The sequence below is a fragment of the Rhea americana genome, unplaced genomic scaffold (genome assembly GCF_003343005.1).
Source record: "Rhea americana isolate MKP2758 unplaced genomic scaffold, rheAme1 scaffold_313, whole genome shotgun sequence".
NCBI classification, from domain to species: Eukaryota; Metazoa; Chordata; class Aves; order Rheiformes; family Rheidae; genus Rhea; species Rhea americana.
Genome location: NW_028186439.1, coordinates 297,274 through 324,535, shown reverse-complemented (window position 1 = coordinate 324,535; position 27,262 = coordinate 297,274). Strand labels below are relative to the sequence as shown.

The following is a 27,262-nucleotide window of genomic DNA, read 5'->3' as shown; positions in this document are numbered from 1 at the left end:
CTTCCTGGGCTTTTTACAATCTGTCTACACTGATTTCTTCTCTCTGAAAGAAACTTTTTTCTTTTTCATGGGGGCTCTAAGAATATCTCAAAAGGAGTATGGCTCCTAGAGATGCAAAATATATTACTGCATTTTCCATGCCTTTTGGTACAGAAGATTCACACTTTTCAGCACAAATAGCCTGGACCATTCTTCAAAATGAGCCACCAGCTCTCCATGGATAAAACCAAGTTTGTCTGACCTGCAGCTTGCCCACAAGAAAGTAGGTGACATCTTAGCTAAAAGGTGATATGCTTAGTAGTCTCCTTTCCTAAGGAATACCTCTTGTGCATTACAAGGCCTCTCATCAGGTTCTGCAGTCCTGCTTTATCACCCCAATCCATGTCCCCTTCTGGCAAGAGAGTTGTTCATTGAATTAACTCTTGAACAGGTAATGAAATTTGCTTGGACATTATTTTTKTGGACAGTTAACATCACAATGTTCAGGTTTTTTTTCTTCCATTAACAAACTGAAGTGTATGATGTACAGTCAAAATAGAGACTTAGTGACTTACCTGCAAAAATTCAAAGATAAGCCATAATTAAAACCCCAAATCTGAACAATTTTGTCATGAGGCCTTTTCATTCTTTATTTGAAAAGAGTAGACTGTATACAAATGATAAATCTATTTACATGGTAGCAYGGTAGTCTTCCAGTTCTTCACACCAGTAAAAAATGAGCAGGCACACTGCTGAGGAATTTCACTGCAACAATTACTCTATTTGGGGCAACATACACAATGAAAGTCTTTGACAGAGATGGCACTACTGGTGCTTCACTTCTCTTTGTTCATGTAGCTGAGCAGGAGGCCCCAAACATTAACAGGATAGGCAGTAAAAAAGCATGGAATTCATAAAATTACTCTTATTCCAGAATAAGAGTTTTATTAATTGCATTCAGCTTCATTTTCTCGACATGTTTTTGAACCTTCTCCCTTAGCCTCTCATTCTGGGGTTGAAAATGTCCATCTGGATAGCTGTGTGGGTCTCTGCAAGAGGTTCAGAAAATCATTTATATTTAAAATAGCCATGGGAATTACTTGACAATGCTGATAAAAAAAAAGGAAGAGATATACATAATTACTCTCTTTTTCATAGTTTTAATAAATAACCTGCACATGTACTATTCCATGTGAATACAGAGGATATTCTATTACTTACATCAAACTGGAAGGGGAGTGAAATTGTGAAAAGAACATTCACTCTCATCTTGGCCAGGAAAGAAACATAATCTCCTGATAGGTAAACACATACTAGATTGAGTTTCTGCATCTCATCTATGAAGAATCATATGCTCTAATGGTCAGAAGAAGAGAATCCACATGAAAAGCTTGATTTCTTTAAGGATTAAAATGCTGAAAGTGCTGTGGAGGAGCAATGGGGTGTCATCTAGTGAAACACATAACCTCACCAGTAACAATGACAAGTGAAAAAATTAGGACTTCATTGTTTGATGATAATTTTTTTTCTCTCTTCACAAAGCCAAACAAAGAGGAAAGCGTTCACCAACTCTAACTGGCAGTGAAAGCAGACCAACTAAAATCTGCCAGCAGATTTTCTTCTTTCCTGTGTCCTCAGTCCTTCTAGGAATCAAGGCCTATGGGCCAATTCAATACAAATATCCAGCATCCACCACTTTCCAGGGACACCTGTTTTCTAGTGCCCATTCTGAGACAGAAACTTAAGCCAGCTTTCATTAGGATGGAGTCTGTGTTGCCTCAGAGCAGCTTCCAGGGTCCTATTCCTAAGCAGAATTGCACTTTTCACATGCATCTGTTATTTTTGCTATTAAACCCTAAATTTTTTTCCGTAAGCGGAAAGTAGAGACTGTTATGGAGATGGAGTCATACTTGCAGAAAACAGAGTAAGAATGGCACAAGAAAGCGTATTAAATGGCATACTCATGTCCTATTGTATATAACAAATGCTCCACAACTGGAGTTTAAGATCATCAGTTGAAGTAGACTCCTCGRATGGTTTAGAGATAGCCAAACCGAACTGAAAAGAACACTTGTAAATTAAATTTCCTAAATTATTTAATTTAGGAAAGTATTTTCAGCTTTGAAGAAAAACATCTAAACTTTAAAAAGAATGAATCTTATGGTCATAAAACTGCTTACCCAGAAAAAGCGCCATCCAGCACTGTTTCACTGTGGAGAAAAAGGTCACTGTTTAGTTACACAAGCTGTCTCAAATCCACATGTTCTAAAAACCAGTGTCAGAAAACACAAGAAGTAGCACTAAGTCAGACACACATGCTTTTTTACAGCAAATTATTCTTAATCGATGTTGTAGTAATCACAATACAGCAATCAGTGTCTTGTCAGAGAGCTCGTAGTATTTAGCACTGTTTAAAAGTTTAATGGCTGATAGACTTGCACAAGATTTGAATGTCAATCACTCCCTCTAAAATTAAAGAAAATGAGACATTCAAATCTCTTGGTGACTCTGAAAGTCTCAAGCTATTATACACATCCCAATTAGCTAGGCAGCTAAGCATCATCGTGCCTACTTCAAAGAGAGGGCAACTGTTGGATGGAAAGATTAATTCACTGGCTCAGACCCACACAAGGTATCTGTGAAAACACAGGCTTAGAACTCAGCACYTTCTCCTACATGCCCCTGCAATCGTTTATCTTGACCATACTGCCTGCTGCTCAAGCCACTGTCCTCAGTGTCCSTCTTACCAACTCAATGGCAAGTCTATCAGCCATTAAACTTTTAAACAGTGCTAAATACTACGAGCTCTCTGACAAGACACTGATTGCTGTATTGTGATTACTACAACATCGATTAAGAATAATTTGCTGTAAAAAAGCATGTGTGTCTGACTTAGWGCTACTTCTTGTGTTTTCTGCATCCTTTCTGCAACATCACAAACCCCCAGGTTTCACACAATGAACTCACTTTTGCTTCCAGCCCCACAGAATTGCTGGGCAGTCCTGAACACTGTTCTGTAATCAGGGTGGTAATCATTAAACTCAACAAAAGGCCCACCTGTCTCTCAGGGWTTTCCCCATCTTCAGATGCACCGCAAGATTTCTCTGCTGTGCTCCAAAATTGGGACATTGGCCTGACAACACMAAAAGCAACTGGCAGAACTTGGCCCTTACAGTGGTCAATTCATAACACTTTAGGGAGTAGGCCAKTTTGTGTTTACGAATGCAAATTCTTTTATAGGCTGTGCTGTGTGTCTAAAACATAATGGGAATCCATGGAGACGTGCACCTGGGATAGTACAGTAAGTGTGACCAGCTCCTATGAAGAGCCAGGGAAAAAAAAGCACCATCTCAGGGGSAAATTTCCAAGGGCTCATCACTCTGCCAGCATTAATAAATACCTAACCAGAAAGGACAGAAAATCCACTGGTCTAAGAACAGCAAACATCTCTGAGAGGGTAAGAAAACCGCCTCAAATACTAGATTGCATTATTAAAACCAAAGTCAGAGACATCTGGACCGGTGTGCCACGTTCACAGCTGCTTTCTGAAGTACAGTTCACAGACTATATTTGCAGTGCAAAATATAACACTGTAGACTTCTTATTTGCTCAGAGTGCCAGATTCAGCAATAATTTGCCATTCAGCAATAAAGCCTGCAGGGCATCTCAGGAGGACTTCTGACATAATTYAAAAGGAGAAACTTGTTTCCACATTCCTTCCCATTCTTTCCTTCTAATTTCAAYAATTATAATTACCTTTCTTCTTTTGCTGATTTCTCTTTGCCTTCTTCCAAGAGCATCTGTCCAATTTGTGGAAATTCAGCTCTTATCATGTCTGGAGTAAGTATCACTTTGAACTCAGTTTCATCTGTCTCACTGGAAATTGGTAAATTGAAGAATAATCAGATTTTCTCCCTTTAAAAGTAATTTTTAGCAAAAAACCGCAAAACTATGTCTTACACAAGAGGGACTTTGTGCTTTTGTCTTTGAGGATCTCTTAGGACAGGTCTAGACACATCCATACAAGTGGTTAACAGTTAATCAATCGTATTAAATACATAATAGAGGAAAAACTTACTAGTCACTTATATTTTCCCTGTCTCTCTCAGGTAAGTCATCCAGCATTGGTGGTACATCTCTTGGAAGCATATCCAAACTGTAAGGATCGCTGTGATGGAAATGGTGTTTCTTTAGGCTGGGCAGAGAGTAACTGCACACAACATCTATATCTGAAACTTCCTAGTAGTTTTATTTACAAAGAAGATATATTTTTGAACATTCCAGGAAAATCTGAGTATACCAGAAACTACTGAGATATGAGGGGAGGTGAGCATGAGAGATGCTGGCTACCATTGTGCACAAGTGCTTCATATGCTACAGGTTTTAGTGTTCATACTTCTGCAGGACAGACTGGGCTTTTACCTCTCAGAGACTTCTGTGAGTAAATCAAAAAAGCATTCAGAGCAGATGTTTTTGAAAGTCCTCAGTGAAGCTCCAATTTCAGGGCTAGATACTTCTTCTAATTATATTGATCTAAATCTTTCCGCCAARGAGGTCAGTAGGTGTTTTCTCCACTCATTTGGGATTTCTGAGCAGCAATTTATTATACCGATAGCCACATCTGTATCTGTGGGATTTGTTACTAGTCAATGTAGTTACAGACAACAGAAGCTGGCACAGGGTAGCAGCACTGTATATTCAAATTGTTTCTTACCCAGATGTTGTACTTGTCAATGTGGGAGTGTTAGAAAAGGTAGAATATACCACTGGTAAGAATCTTCTCCAGCTCATTACTCCACGAATCACTTCCTGAAATGACAAGTGCTACAGCAATCAGACCTCTAACATACAATGCAGTGGGGAGAGAAGCTTGAAGGACAGAGCACCTGACTTCTTGGTTGAGAAGTGAGTTTGGGGAGTTGTAGTTCTCCCTACCTAAAAGATGCTTCCTCCACTGCAAGGCCATGAAAATACATTAGAGAATGAAAAGAAAGAACAGAAAAGTACACAGGGATAAATAAGAGACATGGAGAAAGTATAAAAAGTTATTCTGACCTGCTTATTGACTATTTAGGTAAATGCATAATTTATACTTGAGAATGTTTTCTATTTAGGATGATTACTCATCTTTCTTTTGGATTTTTGGAACAAYTGTCAGCAGAAATACTTCCAAGGCAAGTACTCATACAATAAATGCAACAGGCCATACCTTGTGATGCAGAAATTTCTTTTGTGTGACTGGAATGCTGGATCCTTTGGGGCATTCCTTGGTAAAGGTATATTTTGGATGAGGACAAAGATGATATTCAATATTTGTTTCAGAATAGGGCAAAGGAGGTAAAATTGGAAATAATCCTGGAGTGGGGTTCTGAAAACAAAAGAGATTATTTAAGAAAAAAATTCTGAGCACCACAAAGAATTAAATCAGTGAAAATTCAGTTCTTACAATTAACTCATTCACTCTAAACTCACATCTTTATCTCATTGTGACTCTTCTATTCAGTGTGACACATGATCTCCCTTTTTTTCCCCACATAACATACCCATAGTCTACCTGGTTCACCCATGCTCTCTGCTGTCTAAAATACTGAAGAAAATTGCACATCAATTCCATATTGTGCCCCTGATGAAACAAACATCCTTTACCCTCCTTTCTTAGGCTCTTTGTGGAAGCAAACTTTTACTTACAAAAATACGAAGTGGGCTGCTCTCAGAGGGGTGGACTAAAGCTTGAGGAGGAACCAGTCTTAAGAGGCTGATGTCCCTTTCTGCTGCTTCTTCTGGAGATTKTCTGTGAAAATTCTTCTGGGAGGTCAAGCTAAGCTGTCTCTCAGGAGACGCAACTACGTGAATCAACTCATCCTTGAAAAACATAGACATCAACARATTTCAGAGTGCAGTTAGCCTTTTGGTATAATGTTTTGAAACAAAATTAATCAAATAATTGTAGAATTATAGGGCTGGGAATGACTTCAGCAAAGGAAAATTGTATTTGGGATGACTTGTTACCTGGGCTCCCTGCCTCAGTGGTCGGGAAAGTTTTTGAGGTTTGTAACTTGTGGCTGCATGGTGTGTACAAAACGGTTGGTATCCCATAATGCGGAAATGCTGAGGAACCTAGGTGCAAAGGAAAAYGATGCATTTCAGGACATGACAACAATCACTTTTGCTTAACTCACGGATGGAGGGGAACATTCCAGCTTAAGCATGGACRTGTCACATCTTTGTGGTATCTATTACTGTATCCATTGACCACTACTCAGGAACATGGTATGTGACCAAAACTTTGAGGAGCAATACTTCACCAGTACAAGTTGAATGAGCATGTAAAGGAATATTTCTATTTTTGCTTTTCTATGAAAGACCATAAATTTGTCAGTTGCTTGATCAAAAGCAGAGAAAAACTGTGTTTACACTTAACACTGATACATGAAGCAGTTGTTTAACAAGGGGAAAAAATATTAACAGAAAGCTTTTGACCTGAAAAAAGGAAGGGGAAACTGAACTAAAACCTATGTCAGTTTGAAYCTCAGGAAATATTTTTACTTTGATGAGATGCAGAATTTGATCTTCTGCTATTCAAAAATTGGAGAGAAAAAGGATCAGAACTCGGAAGTAAAAATTGTTTCTGCATTCATAAAGTTGAAAAAAGAATACTATGCATTTCAAGAAGGAGTTGTTAGTATTTCCTGTGCAGGAATGCAGGAACTAAACAAGTATAGGTGGATCCCAAATAAACAGATTTCCATTACTTGCTAAAGAGAAAGGACACATTTATAATAGGATGGCATTTTTGCTCTCTGAAATCAAAGGAAAAGCTGTGAGTGGCTTGCGGGGGTGCTGCACAGTATCCTCATTCACAGTAGAAGATGCATCTCACAGTTTGAGATATAATAATTTCATTTCTCTATCTGTCTCCTATTGCAGGCTACTGCTGGCTATTTGTGGAAGTAGATCAGATTTGTTTTTAATAATAGCATGATAATCACATAGACTTATTAAAGCAACATTTCTACTGGGCTGCACGCTGGGGCTACTGAAGCAGGCAGCAAATACGTCTAACTGGATTAGTAAAACAGAACACAGGACACAGTTGAGAGCTCTACTGACTCACCTTCAAGTCATAATAGGGAAGAATGTGTCTCACTTTTATGTCTGCAGATTTGACAGGAACTAGGCCAAGAGCATCAGGTGCCTGAAAGAACACAGTATTAAAAACCTAGCAATATAGCGGGAATTTTGTTTTTCATTGGCAAGAATTCATCAGCACATTTACTTGAAAATATATGGAAATAATTTTGTGAACACTTTGATATTTCTCCAGTCCCTTCTTGGATTTTTTTTTTTTTTTTTTTTTTTTTTTTGCAACTCCAGTACAGCAGTCACATTGTAAAGTTTTGATAAAAGCAGTGCTGGGCCTGGGACTAATGTCTTCAACAAAATTCTGACTTGAGCATTTGCTGCCATTTTAGGTAGAATACTTACTAAATCACACTGCAACTGGTGGGAACTGTAAGTGGGGAATTCAAAAGGCAATATACGATCTTCGGATATGTTGGAAGAAATGACCTTACATTCCTCACCCTTCTCTGGTTTGCTGAAACTCCCATTTTCTGTCATTAACAGAGAGTAAATGTTATGTGTGTGCAATATGTCTTAATATACTGTTTCAAAAATAGAACTAAGCCACAAAACAGATACTTAACATTTCCTAAGACAAGATGTGTGTAGTCATTTTAAAATGAAATGTAAGATAATCTTTCCTAAAGGCTTTAAATGCCATATCTACAAGACAGCAGGCACAATACCATGACTATTAGATCTGATTAACCTCTTTTCAAGAGTCATCACAACCCACACATTCCAGCATAGTTGTCTCTATCTGTTTTCACTCAGCAAGGCAGACTTAAGTCAGAATACCTCTTTTACACTGACTGCCATTACTAGTTGCTTGAAGCTGAATGCTACTTGAAGCCCCCTGCAGTTCCTGCAATGAGTTTTCTTGCATACTGAGAATTAAAGAAATCTCACTTGCAGAAGGAGGAAAGGTCTGATATAGAAARGTGTTTCAGCAGTTGTCAAATTGGGTGTGTATGAGGGAAGCAAGAGACACAAATCCTCCTCTGTCCCCACGGAACTTTGCCTCCATCCAGGGACAATTTCATTCTGTGACTGTTAAAGAAGTGATTTTTCCAGGCCAGTATTTTAATTTCACTATAAAGAAATGAACTTTTCTCAGCAGAAACAGGCTCAAAATCAAAGTCAYATGAGTGCTTGCAAGCATTTGTATGAAAAATGATATGGAGAAAAACGTAACCCAATACTGGCTACCTGGCTGGCTGTGTATCTCCCGGTTCCTACAGTCTCACTGCGCTGAGGTTAACCATCTTGTACATTCAGGTATCTTTCCCAACTYCTCTTACCCCATGTCTCCAACCTCTTGGGCTTCACCCGTCCTGCTTACCTACCTGCTTCTCACACAGCCTGTCCCTTCCCTGTTGGCCCTCAAGGCTAAAAGTAACTGCCCTATTATTAAGGAGATAAGCTGCAAGGCTCCTAAGTGTAATCACCTTTTAAAAYCACTTTTAATACAGATATATTTTGACTGCAGCCATTTCTACTTTGCCACACTTCTCTTTTTTGCTTGAAGGCTCCTATGCAGGGACTGTGTATTCACATATGCATGTGAGTATAAATGTAATGCATTTGACACACTCCAGTATCACCTGAGTGATCAAAATTCGTTGCCAAAATATCAGCTTGTTCTTCCACTCCTTACCAGACACAAAGCCTTCTCCCAACCTTCTGGCTTCTCTGTTTAGCCCACGGAACAGAAGCAGCAAACGATTTAATCGAATCTGAATCAGAACCTAAGAGAATAATTATGAATTTTAAAGTTTAATATTAAGCCAAGAAGTCTAAGAGTTACAGTCACAGCAATACATAATACCTACAGCTGTTTATTTTACAAAGGTCACTCGGACATCTCTTTTTAAGACTTTTTGTTATAGTTTTCTGATCGGGTAGACAAAATGGTGAAGGAGAGATGCAGAATACATATTTACTCCACAGTGACGTTACACATCAAAAACACTGCAACCATTCATTTAGTCTTACAGTTTAATAGACTTCTTTTGATAGTCCAAAATGCTTCAGGTGTGTCTATCAGTATAAACATATTTAAACAATGAGTGAGCAGTCAATTAGTCAGGGTCACATGAATATCTGTGGTTCTGTGAAACCAGAGGATAAGTAGCAATGTGCACTGTGCAATTTGCCCAGTGCTGTGTATCACAAAGTGGCAATAAAGATCCCTAGGTTTTAACACCAAAAGGGACCATTTAGCCACCTCATTATTTGTACCATATAGGACCTCTGTACTGAGCCTAATATTGCAGACTGTGGTAAAGAATAGATCTGAGAAAAATATCTAAACTGGATATTGGAAGTGCAGGAAATTTCCATATTGCTGCTGTATTAGGATTTACTAGGAAAAGAGTAGTGGAAATGAAAGACATTTAAACTCAATGAGATAAGTGATTTTACTGATTTCATCTTTAGCTTCTTAAAAGAATTCATAAAACCATAGAACAACTCAGGTAGGAAGTGACCTCAGGAGGTCTCTAGTCCAACCTCCTATTCCAAATAGGGTAAGTTATGACATCAGACCATGTTGCTCAGGGCTTTACTTAGTCTAGTCCTGAAAACCACCAAGGATGGAGAATGCACGACCTCTCTGAGCAACCTCTTCCAATGCTTCACTGTCCTCATGGTGAAAAAGGTCTTCCTTACACACAGTCTACACCTCTTTCACTTGAATTTACACTCATTGTCTCTCATGGGCCCACTATGCACTGTTACAAAGAGCCTGGCTCTGTTTTTGATAACTTCCTCAGAGGTGTTGGCAACTCCCCTCTGAAGCTTTCTCTTCTCTGAGATGAACAAGCTCATTTCTCCCAGTGACACCTCGCAGTCCAAGTGCTCCAGGCCCCTGACCATCTTGGTCACCCTGTGCAGAACTCACTCCACTTTATTGATGTTTTTCTTGTACTGAGGCACCAAACTGGAGACAGTATTCTAGATGCATTTTAGAATCTTTTCTCTTTTTGTGCAAAAGTTTTTTTTTTTTTTACTTAAAAAAAAATCTAAATTCAATTCTTGTGAATTGTCTTCTTAACAATTGATTCTGAAAAAAAATCCTTAAGCAACAGCTGAAGACAAAACTTATCCCAGATCCTTATTTTCTGGTGAAGCAGGGACACATTTATCAAGCTATCAAATCCCTGGCTAACTGTGAAGATTCTTTATGTGCTAGTTTGCATGCTTTTGTGCTCTTTCCAAGGTGTTATGCCATCACACTGCTTTCTGGTTGTTCACATTACCTTGTATGCTGCTTGTTGGAATTTCCTCAACATCCTGTTTCTCTTGTCCCAAAGGTCATTACGGAGCAAGTCAAATGTGGGATGGACACTTGGACACTGCAGAGTAGGAAAGGGGAAGATGGTAGGGATGGGGATGGAGACAGGGAAATGAACGGGGAAAGAGAAGGAAAAAAAGGAAGGGAAGGGGATGAGGATGGGGAAATGGATTGGGATGGGAAAGCAATGAGGAAAAGGAAGGGGAAGGGAAGAAGAGGGGACATGCTTTTTAAAATTACACAATGGACGAATGTTCTCCAGCCCAAGCCATTCCTGGCCCAAATCCATACATTACTTCCTAACACTGAAATTAAGTCAGGTAAAAACATTCAGTTGAATAATTTCATTTCAAGGCTACATCACCCTATTGTCTTTTAAACAGACATTTTCACCACTGCACTCAGGGGGAGGTAATCATGAAATATCTGCAGATGCAATATGGGGAATGCAGAGACAATGTAGAATGGTCTGCATCCATACATAATGATGTCCAATATACACCTGGAAGGTCCTCAGAACACCAGCTTCACACAACCACCTGCTGTGCCCCACCAATCAATTCTCAGCACTTCATAATAGGCATGAGAGTACAGTAAAAGACCAGCTACCGCAGCTGTATGTTCCTGAGCAAGAAGGTAGCAAGGATTCCTTGTGTTGCTAAGATCCCAGGTTTCTTCAGTGGTATAGTATTTATTAAACAAAACTCTCAGACAATCCTAGGAAATGGATCCTAGGAAGTACCTCACACTATAGAGAAAGACCAAAAAAAAATGTAATTACCACTAAGGTCCCTGTCAATCTGACCTGTAGATCAAGTTTCCAAATCTTGTGATTGGCTTAACCCTATGTCCAGACATGAGAAAGCTGCTCCWAACAAAGCTCCCAGGAACAAGCAATATGAATCTCAGGTTAGGCCTGCAAATTCCCACTTGCTTCTCATATTAGAAGATCAGAACATCAAAAGACAAATGTGCACACAGTATGGTGCTGACCATAATGTACTAGGAGAAAAGTGATAAATAAGACATTGACACAGAAATGGGGACATTAGGAGGAAAAGTRTTCAGTGCTAAATTGCTAAAGCTGTTTGTTAGCTTAATAGGTGATAGTAACATATAAACAAACCTGCTCAACAGGCCGGATAACACGTCTGAAAGAAACTTCTACTTTGTTCCTCTGAAACTCCTTTTCTATGATAGGATCTCCTCTTTGGATCTAATTTGCCATCAAGAAGAACAGTCACATTAGTGCAAAGTATTTAGTGAATTCTTTCCTCATTTACAATTAGCGGAAACTCACAATGTAATGTTCTGGAGTTGGTTGACAAAACACAGACTTAATTCCCCTTCCAGGGAGTGATTATTGCAATGCTTTAGTAAATCAAACAAAGTAAATAATGTCTTTCTGGGGCTGAGTTTCAATCAGATCCCCACCCTAATGAAACACAGATCACTTTGCATAGCCAAAATCAGCACAGAGAACAKCCAAACAGCCCTACATAAATTGCCTGCAACTTTCCCATTTCTGAGCACTCTTGTTCTACCATGGTTTCCAAAGTGCCTGCTCTTTAATCTGCTAATATGTGAAACAGTTTACTTACTGTTCATATCGTTTTATGTCTTTGAAACTCTCTTACTTTTGTCTGTTCAGGTATGCTGGATGAATAACAGAGCTTCTTCTCATTACATCACCTTCCATCCCAATTCTTCTTACCTAGTGTTTCATTTCCTGGATACTACTATGTCTTAAACAAAATCTTTGGGGTTATCATGTGGAGTGAGATGCCCAAGGTTTTGATGGGCTCAGGTTTTGGTTAGGACAACAGAAGACAGACAAGCTAAAGGTCTCCAGGACAGCCACTCACACAGTGTTTGACATGAGCCACTTGAATAAACGATGGAGGGGTAATAAATACTCCATGACCCTAAAGACACTCAAGGTGAACAAACTGACAACAAGAGCAACAGCAAAGATATGCTTCTGACTGAATGTGATGAATGCAATTGTGAAACCAACCAGAGATCTCCACTGCCCTAACAGCTGAACAGCTAAACAGGTAAGTAAATATGTTTCCAAACATATTTAATTAAGTGATACAATGACTTCACATTTTGGGTCTTTTTTTTCTTTTTTTTTTTTTTTTTTTTTTTTTTTTTTTTTTTTTTTTTACTAATTTGCTTATTTGTTAGTATTAATTATAATGTTTGAATTAATTCACAGTACCTAACTCAGTGTGTAAATTACGGCTTGACCCCATACATACATAAATACATTCCCATAAACAGCTCTTTGGAAGTCAGTGGAATGTCAGAAGCTGCTTGCATGTGACAGCCATGCAAGTCACAGCAAATAGGGGAAATAGAGGCAAATCCCTGAGGGCTGCGCCATTTGCGAGCAAATGTTTCTTGCCACCACCTGCTGCTGCTGTCACCTCCATGGAAGATGCACTGCAGTCAGAGGTGACTGGAAGAAACCAAAGATAGAGAGGGTAAAGGTATAGAAGARTCACCTGATAAAATATCTGTCTATAGCTCTATGTGAGAGTACTGACTATATTTAGCTCTGAGCCATTCAGGCCATTAGCTCTTCAGAGCAGTACAATATACACAGAAGGTTGGATTCAGCCACAGTGCTGAGAAGATTCAGCTGCAGTGTTGCACTGTGATGCAGCTGGGTGCAAAGCCACCACATKGGGAAAATACTGGGTCGCACTTCCTCTCCTCCTCTTCTCCCAGGGTAAAACCACCTCAGAAACAGCAATATGAAAAAATAACAACAAAACTGCAGGAAGTACAGCTCATGATATATTAAGAAAAACTGAAAAGGCGAAGAACTTAATACTGTTCACTAGTGCACAGGAGGCAGACTAAAAGTATAAGTTTTGATTTTAAATTTATAGAACTAGCAGCAAAGACTAACCTTGTACTGTTCTTCTTCCCTCTGTCGGTTTTCAATAATCTCTTTTTTAAATTTCATAGACATTGGATCTTTGCCTTTATGAACCTGCCTGCATTTACAGTAGAGGAAAGAAAAAWTCTTTACTTAACGCGCAGTTTGCTTGTTTAGAGAAAAACGGACTAATTCTCCTCTTCCTAAGGTGTCGAGAGGATTCTAACATTTGGTGTAAGAATATTTCTGTGGATTGCAAATGAAACCGTGGTGGGCTTTAACACATGATTATGCATTTTTCTTTACACTATTTGATGTACATATGTAATTCTATTCACTCTGTATTATATACATTTTAGTCTAGATTCAACATTTACTGACAACTACAGCAAAAGCTCCTTTTGTCTTTAGGGGAACAAGGTGGGAATGTATGAGAATAAAGTTTGCAGAACAAYGTTTTCAACAGCTTTTCCTCTGAAAGCAACCACAGTAAAATCGAAGACCTCATTCAGTACTACTGCTACTACTAATCATATTCCTCTTAGGCGGAAGTGAAACGAATGAAACAACAGTAACTTAAATGTAAGACAGACCCATCAAGACTTGAAATGGCAGCATTACACATTAGTGGATAGCACATACATCATTTATAGAAGCCTTAGTTAAGCAAATCCTAGTGTTGCTAATAACAGTGGCTAAATAACACTCACCACTTCAGATGATTCTCTTCTTCTTCCTGCACAGCTTGTTTAACTTTTTGTTCAAATACAGCTTCCTTCATCTGTCTTGTTTTTGTCCCTTCATTGCCTTGGCGAAGGACTGCAGGAATGTCAAAAAGCCATACCTTATGTCAAATTAGATTGAGTTTTTAACTGGGAAACACATCTGTTGTGATAAGTGAACTCATTAACACACAAAGCTAAGGTGACATTTTCTATGGAAACTATAACCACATGACCTCGACAATTTAACGCTGAGTTCCCTATTAGAAACCTATCCAAAATGATAAGACCAAATTTATGCTGCTTAATTATGTTACCTTCTCTCAAGTCCTTARTCTTCAATTTGCCTGGTTCCTGATTCAAAACAGTTGCCACAGCATATGGATTTGTCAAGTCTGTGGGGAATCTGAGGTTTTGGTATTCAATTTCCTAAGAGATAAAAATTAATAGGAAGGAATAGAAACAGGGAAAAGTGCTGGTCCTGAAAAGTACTCCTGATTATTATCACTTCACACCTTTACTTTTTGAATAGGCCTGAATTGTGGTTGGCTAGACTGGTCTCTTCTCCACACCAGTGATTTTCCTGCAGAAACAGCTTTTTTCTTTGGAGGACTTCTTTGTTTTTCAAATTCTTCTTTTCTAGGTGGCAGAAGGACAAACATTGCTCTTRTAAGTTCTTTGCAATTGGGATATAAATAACATGCATTTACATCCTTTCTAGATACACAAAGGGAGCTGGAATTTTCTCCCCAAAATTACGACTGGAACCAAACTTTCTAATTTCACTAACCCTGCAGTTTGCAAAAAAAAAGTACAGCCTAAAAGATCTTACTGTTCCAGAAAACCTGATTTGCAAGCTCTCAGCAACAAGACTAAAACATAGCAGATATAACAGAAGCTAAGGATACCCAACACTTCTTTAGGAATATTTAACATCTTGTTACTTTTATTTCAGTACAGTTTCACTTTATATAGAGTTAGAGCATTCTGAGCAAATGATATGCTACCAAAAGAGCAGGTATAAGTATTAACACTTGAATGATGTTAGAGCATTTTAAGTTTCCATAGATACGAATGCTTAAAATGATTATAGTAAAATGGTATGAAATCCTATTTCATGTGGGTTTTTTTAGAATTGAACAAAAATATTCAAAGATCAGTCAGCCACACATACATTAGACCGAGATAGGGTGTTGACGTTCCTGTGAATACACATACATAGGGTTTTGAGCGAAACTGTGAAATCCACAACTGCATTTTCATGTGTGCTGTTCCATACTGAAGTGGAGAATATTTCACAGTTACTTCTACTTTCCCATTGCCTGGAATGATTCCTGTGATTAGAGGAGAAAAATAATGAGAATACCTCCCATGTGAGCCCACTCGAGTATACTGAAAYGGATTATGGACTATACTTTTTAAACAGTATTAGTGTTTGAGTGGATGACAGTAGGCCTGGAAAGTATTTTAGGTCTCAAAATATGTTTCCAGAACGACTGGCTACCTAGTAATGGGAGATATTGCAAAATAGTAGTGAGATTGCTATTGCAATAGCAGTGAGATTTGACAGTAAGACTGCAAGACTATTCCCTAYTGTTTTGAAAATGACAGAAACAGTTTACATGCAAAAATTCTCCACTTACATCTGCTACTCTCAATTTGCTGTTACTTTTTGGYTTCTCAAGCAAAGCATTATACATTTCTCTGTGCTCGTTCAGGTTTGGTGAATGGTCCATATTTAAAGCATTAGCTGCCTCTACTGTGTTTTACTTCCTTCTTACTYATTCCATGATTTTCTCAAACCACTTTAACTCTTCCCTTTGTATCCCTGAACTGTCACTGCAATCTGAGGATATAGCCTCCGATGCTTCTCAGAATTTCCAAAACAAAGAGTTTATTCAGTTCATCCTTAATATCACAAAATTTGTCATCTTTGTAAAGTGACCATTGCTTGGTTTTCTGCAACCTATAGTTTTAAAGAACAGATAGTTTCATTGTCTATTTGTTTCTGTGGAATTTGTAAGATTATTTGATTATTGCTGATTGTAAAGCCTAATGGTTTGAGTAGGAGCTGAAATTTCTATGTGTTCCTTAGAGGGTTTTCAACACTTCAGTGGACGATTGCTTAAAGTTTTTGGTTACCAACTTCTCCTAGACTGATATTTTTCTGTGATTTTTGTATTTTTCCTCTTACCAGAACTGAGCCAACTTAGAAAACAYAAATTAGTTCTGGCAACTTTGCTTGTGACTGTGCAAAAACCAAAAATTTATTAGTGAATTTTATACCTCATCCCTAGTTTTGCTCAACTGCAATGTTTTCCTTTTCCTCCCTTACGATTACAACTTCTTAAAGCACACAGCAAGAGCTCTGAAAGAACAACCAAAAACAAGACAGCAACATAGTTCACCTCCTTCACGAACAACACACCTGATGSAATCCAAATACCACCTCTGAACTGGAGAATGAAAATCCACCTAAACTCAGAAATCTTGAAAAAAAAAGAACAGAATTAACACCAAAGCTGCCAGAGCTAAGGGCAAGATCCTGTTTCCGTAAGGTTCTTTCTAAACTGGAAAARAAACCAAACCAAAACACCTAGATCACATCAGAATATGATCTGAGGAACTATGTTGATTGAAATACTGAATAACATAGCTGTCACTATGGACAGGAACCTTCACGTGTAATATTTCATCACCTTATCATAGGTAAATACTATTGGAAACACAGAACTGACCACATCCAAAAAACTTCCTATAAACATACTGATGCCTGTTTATACCATGGGTAACACCATGCTTCTGCGTAGTATTAAYTAACATATCTGCAGCAGTAATTTTCTAGTAAGTACAGCTTACGTTGCAATGTGATTMACTAGATTAAATGAAGTAGGATAATTCCTAGCTTGACAAAAGCTTGATAACCTCTAACTTGTAAAAGGTAGGAACTTTCAATTGCTGTATGCTTTTACTCATTCAGCTGTAATTACTATAATTATTTCTTCCATGTTAAAGACAAACCAGCTGAGAAGGCTAACCCATTTCCCAGTGGAACTGAGGAGAATGGAAAACAAGACACTGTTGCTCTGTTTTGTAAATTTATTTTACATACATATCACTGTTGGGAATCACTCAGATTGTCTGTTAAATCTCCAGCATCAAATTACCTGCATAACACTTTTCTGCACTGGAAACAATAACAAACTGAGGAAAGATGAGGGCATCCTTATTTCCAGAACAGCTCATTTGAGGAAGTGGGACTCTACCTGTTCTATAAGTCCAATTCAAAACATGCAGAGACCCTGGATTAACATGGAGGAGATTTGTCTTCTCCCAGGGGTCACATTTTGATTTTTAGTACAGATGCAGGCAGTGCAATGCTTTATGGAACTCTGACAAGACAGTGCACACTCATATAATTCTGCATAGAGGAGCAACAACAAGTTTTATTGATGTGCACAAGCAATCGGAGTCTGAATTCCACTTGCACTAAGGGCAAGATTTATGACAGTCTTTATTTATTTAGATCCTTATGTATCTGAGTGGAATTGATCAAAGTGCCTTAGTGAATTAGGCAGCCAGGTCTCATTCACTTACACACCTCTGTAAGATACACTGGGCTCTTACATGCTTCCCTTGGCACCAGGCAAATATAGCTATGAAAGCATCTGACCTACGGATACTCATGCCTCCCTCAAGAGAGAGTCCTGGCCATCATTAGGCATGAAAAATGCTGATCTTACTGTAGCCAGAAGTCTCTACTCTTGTCAAGCCCTACACGGAGGTTTAGACTGACTCTAACATCCATTGCCATCCCATGATACACCTGCAGTAATGCATTTTGTGCCCGTGACTGTTATAGCTCCTGAGGCAACAGTCACAATTGTACTGAATACTTCCAGACCACTAGGGAAATGCAAGGATGGGGATATGTTTGATGAAGCAGAGGTCACCTTTTATTTTCCYTGTGTATCAACAACAGGATCAACAGCAAAGCACACAGTTGCTACCACAGTCTTTGATAGCTGCTAGATTTCTTCAGCAGCAGAGGTTTGCAACACGCTGCAGATAAACTGGCTATCCTGAAGCAGTGATTATTTCCCCTCTAAAATCTGGCTTTAATAATACCCAAGCAGCTCCAAAAGAGAAGCAAATAATTTTCCAACACTGAGGAGTGTCACACAAGGTCGCTGAGCTATTTGAGGGCCAGGCTTTGCCTCTCTTACTGTACTTTATACAAATGTAAACATTGTTTWTCATTTTATAGCATGAGGAAACACACAAAAAGCCTCCAGTTAAGGGATCTGACATATACTAATCACAAAGAGATAGCTATCTGGTCCCTTAATGGAGCAGGAGCCACATTGTCTTTGGGGAAAGGAGTGATAAARAGGTGATTTTTGGGCTATATCCTGCTTGTCTAATTTTCAAAGGCCTCCCTGGTGTGTGAAGAGAGCAGGCAAAGGCTGGATGACCTATCTGGAAAGTTCCATATTCCGTGGGAGGTCCACAGTTGGGCAGTGAGAAAAGATACCTACTATCTGCAGAAGGCTATTTGCCACATGGCTAAGACTAAGTCATGCATATGACTAAGATTTACAGCCTGCATTTAACCACCAACACTCTGGGGCAAAGGCTGTATTTTTTTACATGCATTTCCACCCAACATCAAATAAATGGTCACAAGTAAATACACTCAATAAATATACATTTAACTTTAAGAATTTTAAATAAATGCAGTCTACCAAATGTTGGCTGGACAGTGAAGGCTTTGTGACGCTGAATGAAATCAATGTGGAATTCAAAATCTATTGGACAGCTGCACTGCAAAGGTATAACATATTCCTTACTGAAAAAGAGAGAAAGGAAGAAGAAAGAATTAATGAAACTGCAGCTGATCATCAATAGCTAGCTGGAAAATTACATTGTACACAACACACACCGAATCTATCCATGTCAGAGAGATGGGTTACTTGAAAATATGAAAATAGTCATTTCTCATTGTTCCAAAATAGTAAAATATTTCAGACCATTCAGTCTGTCAGAAAACTAGAACTAAGTCTTGATTTGATAGCTGGGTAGTATACATCTTGACTTACCTTCTCTTACCCAAACAGAATTTGTTACAGATGTTTTTATAAAATTTGCTTTTTAGAAGTTATTTCTGTGTATCCTCATATTCTTAACATCTGTACCGTCTAGCAAAAAGAAATAATCCAAACTGGAGCAACAGTAAGTACAAAATTTGAAATCAGGCTCCTCCCATGGCCTTTCTTGTAGAAGAGGATGGGAGAAGACTCTAGTGCACAGTTTTCAAAAGTGCTGGATACTCTGATACATCAGCATGATCAGACTTCTCCCAGTGCAAAAATAATGCTGCACGGGGCTCATTTTCATAAAAACCCTTTAAGTCTCACTTTGGTTGTGTGAAGAGATATTGGAACACATGTATTCACGCTCCCTGGCTTTTGTCTGAATYTGTTTCCATGTACCAAGCTGAAACGCAAGAGTTGGTATTACTCCATCCATCATTCTAGAAACCAAGACTAGTTTACCAAAGCTTACTTCTGTTTCCTATAAACTGTTTGACTGAAATCCTATCCTGCTGATTAGCAAAGAATGCACGTTATATACAATGTCCCTTTGAAAAGCACATTYTGAAAAGCTTAGGAAAATAAGCGATAATAGCAAGTGCCTTTTTTCTCTGCCTTAATATGACCTGCTCTTGAAGGTCCTAAACTTGTGGAAGCAAAAGGAAGTTTCTCTATCGATCTCAGTGTGTTAAGGATCGAGACTATAGCTCCTTGGATTCTGTACAGAGTTTCTCAGACAACTTTCACATTTTAAAAAGGTTGCAGTAGCTTAATAATGAAAAATATTGGTAAAAATAAAGGTTTAAATTATCAGCTTTTTCTTCAGGAACTCTTCCAGATTCYGAATGCATCTTTGTAGATCACTGTTATGTTGGAAACTTTTCACAATGTTTAAAAGTGTATTCATTTTGTACCTGCCTGATCTCTTTTCTGTATTCTGAGAACATGAAAATTCTTTATACTTCAGCATTTGTTACAAAAATGGAGTAAATAAGCAGAATCACATCATGCCTAGGAGCACCCAGAAAGTCATAGATCCTGCTCAGTCCTCTGAAAAAGCTGGGATGTCATTTCTGTGGGTTTCACTAGCATTTAACAAACTGTAGGGGTTTAGAAGAACAAATAAATGAAAAGATACAAATTTTCTTTCTACAATGGCAGGCTCATTTTTATCATCTGCATAATTTTGCATTTTTCCTCTTAAATGCCTTCCTATTCATATTTTCATCCTTCAATAAAATCATAAGTTACTTTTAACTTGCAAACTAAGCTATAACCCAGCTACTAAGACCTTCAGTTCTTAGAATTCACTCGGATCTTTACACCACCACCAAGACTCACCATTTACTAATATAGTCAATATACTATAGAACTAAGCCCTGATTAATATGAACTAACTCCCTTCTTTCCCCCTTTCCAATTCCTATTAAAATTATTACTGATTTTTTCATGAAAACTGTCAGTGTTAGATCTACGCAAGAGCAAGATATAAGACAAAGTCTATGTCATTCAGTGCTCCACATCAAGGTTACTTTAAATATTTACAAATAGAAAAAAACAAATCTAATGACTGATTGATTTCTGGACTGAGGTTAGCTATTTGCTATCACTGACTTAAGTCTAACATTACTAGTTCATAGCTTCAGTTCCAGAACCCTTCTTCTTAAAAGAAAGATCCATGCACTTAAGACTTCTTAATACTAAGAAGATACAATACTTAGGAGCGTACAGCTTGAGAACAGCAGCTAGTATACGGCCATACAGCTTCACCTGATGATGAAAGTGGGTCAGCACGAATTTAGACTAGCTGAAACCCCAGTTCCGTCTGTATATACATTTTTCAGATTTTTCCAATTTTTTGCTTGTCCCTCAAAATGTGGACAAATTTGCCTTCTTCACTCACCTCTGACCAACTGGTACATCAGACAGATTTATAAATGATGGAAATTCTACAACATTCACAACAGGGTAGGCATGCACAGGAATGAGTAATGTATCTTCTCCCTGCAAAAAGAGTAGTAAATATTAGCTTCTTACATTGAGTAAATGTTACGGAAATTAAAAGTTTATATSGCATTTGGTCAGTAACTGTGTATGAAACACCTTGAAGATCATCACTGTGTTAGCTATGGCTATCAATATTCTGCTTGCTTTCAGTAACCATCCGTCTTTCTTTACTTTCAGTGGTTCTCTAAACCACCTGCAAGTCTGCTCAGCTGAAACACCACATCAGTAAAGCACAAAGACTGATCTATGGGCAAAGAATTACAAAAGGAGGAAGATATGCTACCCACAACTCTGGGATATTTACAGTCTGAAAAGTATATGCTAAAAGCTTTGGGGTGCTTAAAATCAAAATACTCCAGTCCAGACTTTTTCATATGAACTCATGTGGCTCCAATAAGCAGTGTTCTATCATACATTTGTGGTAGATCTACATTTGTGGTAGATCTTCGAATTTTGGAGATTAATTGTACCTTTATTTTATCATCAATATCATGTCTTAACTGTTGTTTTATTCCATTAGAAGTATATTTTCTTACAATAAATCCTTACTTGACAATGAATTCGGATGCAGTCGTAGTAATATCGCCACTCATCAGGACAAAAATCAACAGTAACCAAAAATGACAAGCCAGGGACAAGCCGGTGCTARAAAATGACATGGAAAGAAGGTGTATGAAAATGACTCATATGAAAGAAATACACTGCTGTGTGCAAAGAGCAGTGTGAAGGTTTTCTGACACTTACTGTTTTGTTGTATTTGATCTGAAAATACTTTGTCTGGGGTGGTATAATGTGAAGGTTTATTACATCACCAGAAATATTTATCAGCTTCTGCAGAACARAAGAAAATCGAAAACCCAAATGCTTTACAATATGAAAGGTCATTTGAGAATGCCTGTTGTGTTTTTGAGACTATTCATAGCAAAGAAGTTATATTAAGCAAGGAATTATTCACTTCTGCTTTGCTCGAAATAATGTTGAGTATGCCCTGAATTTGAAAAGAAAACTATTTAAATCTTGCAACCTACATTTTTAATCTCTGGAATCAAGTCACAGTTCTTTACTTAGGCAGAATTACAGCTTATTCTGTCTGAAATCAACAAGACTGATCTCTAAAGAAGAAGCTACCATTGAATCACATTCTGGTACTGTTTTGTTTATGTGCAAAAGGAACAAAAAACTTAAYTCAACTTCATTGACTTCACTTTTATAGAAGTATGAAAGAACATAAATGACTTAATATTCCACTGTTTTGTTCTGGATCCCAATGTAACAAACCTTTGGACTGTGCCAGTTCAGCCTGCAAAGCCTCCTGTATCTTGTTTACTTTCTTTATACCTGGTCAACCTAGCCCATCATAGCCATCCAACCTCTGCCTCAAAGCACTTTCTAAATGAACAAAGACAGACAAAAGAAAAAGCAGAGAAAGGAAAAGGAGATGCTCAAATTATTCATCAGGAAAGAGAAACAAACATTTATGTCCTAACTTTCTTTCCTTAGATCAGACTGCACTTGCCAGAAGACCAGAGGTACTTTTAAAATCTTCCCACCAGTGAATATGGTTGGAGCCACAAAGTCCAATTCATTCTGATACCAGTCCTTTATGGATTTAAAGCAGGGATCYTTCACGAATGTCTTGCAAATAACATATCACTCTAACCCTGCTCATAGATTCAGATATAGAAAAGGTAAAACAGAGACTGCAAAGGATAGCAATGTCCATAGCATGGTACTGGTCTTTTTTGTTACTTCAGGGCCACTTAGCAAATGCTGCTTTACAGAGTACTCTATACAGCAAGAGAAYTCATGATCACAAGCAGTCTACTCAGTCTTTTAAAGCCCTGAGACGATCTCTGCTCTGAGACTTACTAGCATCTGCTGGTGATGTTTTCCAATTTCATAGCCTCCATAGTGTAACACAGCAGGCTCAGCCTGTATGACTTCATTCCTCTGAAGTTTTGAATAAATCTCTGGAAAGAAAAATAATGAACAGGGAGAAAAGGAGACCAGGCGAAATAGACATCATGACTGTTACATTTATCTAGTGTGTTTATGTAGTACCCAATACGTTACAGAGAGAAAATAGAGACASAGCTCATTTCTCCTGCTAAGACAGGATCTTGAAATGCCTAACTAGTTAAATGAAGTGTTAAGAGGGCAACGGGCACAAACCGAGATACAGTAAACTCCATTTAAACATAAGAAAAAACTTTTTTATGGTGAGAATGGTCAAGTACTGGAACAGATTGCCCCCAGARGCTGTGGAGTCTCCATCTTTGGAGATACTCAAAACAGATTGGGCATGGCCCTGAGCAGCCTGCTCTAGTCGACCCTGCTTTGAGCACAGAAGTTGAACAAGGAGATCGCCAGAGGTCCCTTCCAACATCAGCTATTATGTGATTTTGTGATGCTTGCCACAGTAATTTCATGACATCTACTCTTTATGGCTTCAACCAGCCACCACAAAATTCAGAGGTCAGCCACAAACAGTACAGACATTAATATTTTCCTGGCTACCTCTCCTATGATTTGATCTCACAAGAAGTCACAGATTAAGCAACAGAATGGGAGTTTTGCTTATGAGATGAGAAAAAAAAAGAGATGCCTCCTAGGATTGCTTTAAGTACTAGGAAGAGCAGAAACTTACTTGATTCCAGCAGGTGATTGGGGACAGCATGTCTTTTTYTAGGTTCCTCCACTAGGCTGTCCAKAAGGACGCTGGGTATTTTCTTGATGGATTTCTCAGTACTAGTGAATTCCGTAGAGGGTGATTGAACCACCTCCATGTTAGGACAAAAATGGAGTCCAAGGGGTACTAAAATATCTCATCACCTGGGATCAAATCAAAATAACATAATGATCAAAGTGCCTTCCTTTGCACCAGCAACTCCTGTTGCCTAAAACTGGTTACTCCTTAGGAGAAGGATCATATCCTGAGATCAGTTAAAATTCTTCTCTCCTATCTGAATAACAGATTTACAGTGTCTTACATTTCAGACTACAGCTTGTAGGCAGAAGTACAAAATGGCTAAGTGCCAAACATCCATCAAGGTGGGCATTAATAGAAGGTAAACTTCTGTCAACTTTAGAGAGCGAAGAGTCAAATCATGAGACAAACACTACTGTTGTTATTCATTTTGGCATTATATACTCAAGATCCACTGTGGCACAGAGGCAACAGTTGGTTCCTCAAGTAGCCAAGCCCTGTGCTGTTGATGATTTCACATTGTCACTGAACACTGTGGAATTGATGGTCAGACATGTTGCAAAAGTTTCATTTTCAGGTATGCAAAGCTTTCCTGTGTCTACAAAACTCCAGGAAAAGTCAAGCCATTATATGGGGTTACTGTTTTGATCAGCAGTTCTTTCCAAAGAAAGCTAATGATTTTATCATCCATGGAAAGGACATGGCTGAGCCAATAAAAAGGCAAGCAACGATGCACTCCAAAACTCTGCCAYCCAAATTCCAAGTCCAGCTTGCAATCAGAAATGACTCTTCATATAAYACAATCTGTCTTGCACAAGTGGGTGGAGCTCCAAAGACTGGACAAGATGCTCCAATTATTATCCTCATTAAATGCACACTTCCATGAGACCCTCCCACAGTTCTTTTACATGCCACATCCTGCCTTTACAGAAAGTAAATCTTCAGGGGTAGTGGTATAAGCTTGGCACTTGGACAGGACAGGATACATCTAAGCTGGCACGCTGTGCCTAGGGCAACTTTAYTCACCCTCACTTTCCAAAATTCACAGGAGAGGGTCTGCCTGCAGAGAGAGTATGTGTGCTAAGCATATGTGTACATGGCAAAGTAACTTCAGCAAACATTGCTCTCACAGCACTCCTTAGAACTTYGGGCATTTTCATCTGTGCTTGTGCTTATTAGGGATGTTTGGCATTGWGGACTCTGTACATCTTCTCTCCTCCTTCATGTCCCCCAGCACAGAGAAGGGAGAAGTTCTTCAGACAATTGCACTATCCAAACTGACTTCTGAGGAGATGTTTTCCCAATCTCTCMTGAGTGTTTGGGTTGTTATCTTGCAGATTCTTCTTTAATTTTTAAATATTAATATGAGGGATAAGACAATTGGCATTAGAATTTTTTGTTTAGATAGCATCAGCTGGGTTATTTGTTTGGTGAAGATAATTGTAAACCCAGAAGGCCAAGGGTATTATAGATCCTGTGTTAAGTAAGCACAGTTATCAGAACATAAACTTATCTAATGACAAGTGCAAATATTATGCAATAAGGAAACCAGACACAATCCATCCACAAAGAATTACCTTCCTAAATACAGCACATAGGCTTTAGCCCTCCTGTGATCTGCTGCAGGGCAGAAAGGGCAAGATTACTTTTGGCAAAAGTACTGAGTTCAAAAGCAGCCATGCCAGATTATTCATCCCTTAGAAAGCCTCATTTTGAATGTGRTTTTCATGAACGGAAAGGTGGGTGCACAGCTCAGGATGGTGCCGCATTAATAACAAAGCACACTTAAACCCACGCAAAGCTAGACACATTATAGACTCTGCCAGATTCTTGCCATAAGGCACCTTCTTGCTCTTGGAGCACTGGCACAAAAGCTGATGAGCTGCTTCATGAGCTGATGAGTCACACTACAGTCGGCAGTACTCTAAGATCCAGTAGTTCCAAAGTTGAATSTTTGGTATCAAAACTCAAAAATGCTTGTGCTGTGGTTTTCCACTCCCACAGAGGCTTGTATGACTTTAAAGGACCTCAATCTGAACTGACATTGGTCAATAAAGATTTGAGGGAAGAAGGGCATGTGGAAGCATCACAGAGACACTCAATATAGTTACCTGGAACTGTTCTGTTGAGGACTGAAGTGACCCACCACCCCATCACATTTTGTGGTCTCACGTCTGGTATTTATCTGTTTCTCTAGTCTGTGTTAGATCTCTCAGGCAGGAGTTGTCAGGTTTTTCAAGCTTGTAAAGTGCTGTTTTGATTTATGGCCTTGTTTAATATTAAATAATAAATAAGTAAGAATCTTAAAATCATGTGCCAATCCTGTGGCCCTAATAATCTTTTCCATTTCATGGCTTTATGTACAATTTTTCCGCATGCAATAGAAAAATCTGTAAGAGGAACTTCATTATTGTGCACAACGGTAACTGTCCTGAGGTAATAAGTGAGCCCAACCAAACATGTCAAAATAATTATAAACATAAGGCCTACATTCTTTCCACTCATGTTGTTCAACTGTTCTTTAATTTATAGAACTGCCAACCTCCTTCACTTGGTCAGCAGTCCCCATTAGGAATGCAAGTACTGAAAAGCTGGAGACAGCCTTGTATCAGCAAAATACTGTTTCCAGTGTAATTGCATCAGTCATTTAAAATGATGCTATCATCATCACTCACCAGCTTTAACAACACACTGTGGTATTCCTYGCCGTGAAAGGGCTAACGCTGCAGGACTGTTTACCATAGCAAAGCCCTGGAATTGCTGACTGACAGGCACAAGTCCCTAAGGTTCCCAGGATAGCTGGGCTGTGTTCAGGACTGCATTTTTGTGCAAAACCGTCTCTAGTAGAACTCTGCAGCTGTGAAACCCCAGTTCCATCGAAGGCAATGGTAAAAATTCCCCCAGTGCCCTGAGGTGAGGTATCACCCTTCCTCTGCCAAGATGCGAACTTTCTAATCCCTATGCGTTTCACAGCCTCTGGCACACCCCACCACCGGGAAGAAGCAAGGGATACGACCGAAGGCGTGAGATCTACAACCGCACTGAAGTGTTTTACGAACTGCACAAAGCACGCTTTTAAGGTCCTCTCTGTAGAAGTAGCGTAGTAGAACTGCTCAGCGGACGTTAACAGTTCGCCCCTTCTAAGCCAGCATTCTTGCCGGTACAAACAACCTCCCCGGCCGCCAGCCCYCAGTGCCACAACCCCTTCTGTCCCCGTCCGCCGGCGCGGGGTCCCGGCGGGAGGCGGGGGCCGCCGCGACGAGCTCTGCCCCCGCCGCGGCCGCGCACTCACCTCAGCGCCGAGCCGCGCGGCGCACGCGGCCCGCGGCCGTTACCGCCAGTTGCCCGGCAACGAGCAACGGCTCTGGGCTGTACCATTCCCATCTGAGGGGGGCGGGAGGAGGTGGAGACGAGCCGCGCTTGGGCCGTGGCACTGCCAGGCCGAGT

At 39.1% G+C, this 27,262-nt stretch overlaps 1 protein-coding gene across 1 annotated transcript; it reads right to left on the bottom strand.

The window, feature by feature from the left end:
- Positions 1 to 594: 594 nt before the first annotated feature.
- Positions 595 to 27,262, bottom strand: CFAP221 (cilia and flagella associated protein 221). Its single transcript, XM_085310183.1, has 25 exons — positions 27,108 to 27,262; positions 23,756 to 23,940; positions 22,978 to 23,078; positions 21,853 to 21,939; positions 21,658 to 21,753; positions 21,005 to 21,105; positions 18,754 to 18,857; positions 15,183 to 15,342; positions 14,524 to 14,647; positions 14,326 to 14,437; positions 13,997 to 14,105; positions 13,317 to 13,404; positions 11,523 to 11,612; positions 10,362 to 10,457; positions 8,759 to 8,849; positions 7,465 to 7,592; positions 7,094 to 7,174; positions 5,989 to 6,096; positions 5,668 to 5,841; positions 5,189 to 5,347; positions 4,694 to 4,788; positions 4,058 to 4,147; positions 3,736 to 3,855; positions 2,160 to 2,189; positions 595 to 1,028 (listed from the first exon to the last, which is right to left on the bottom strand). Exons 2-25 carry the CDS (start codon positions 23,892 to 23,894, stop codon positions 905 to 907), a joined length of 2,607 nt encoding a protein of 868 aa, XP_085166309.1. The 5' UTR covers positions 23,895 to 23,940; positions 27,108 to 27,262; the 3' UTR covers positions 595 to 904.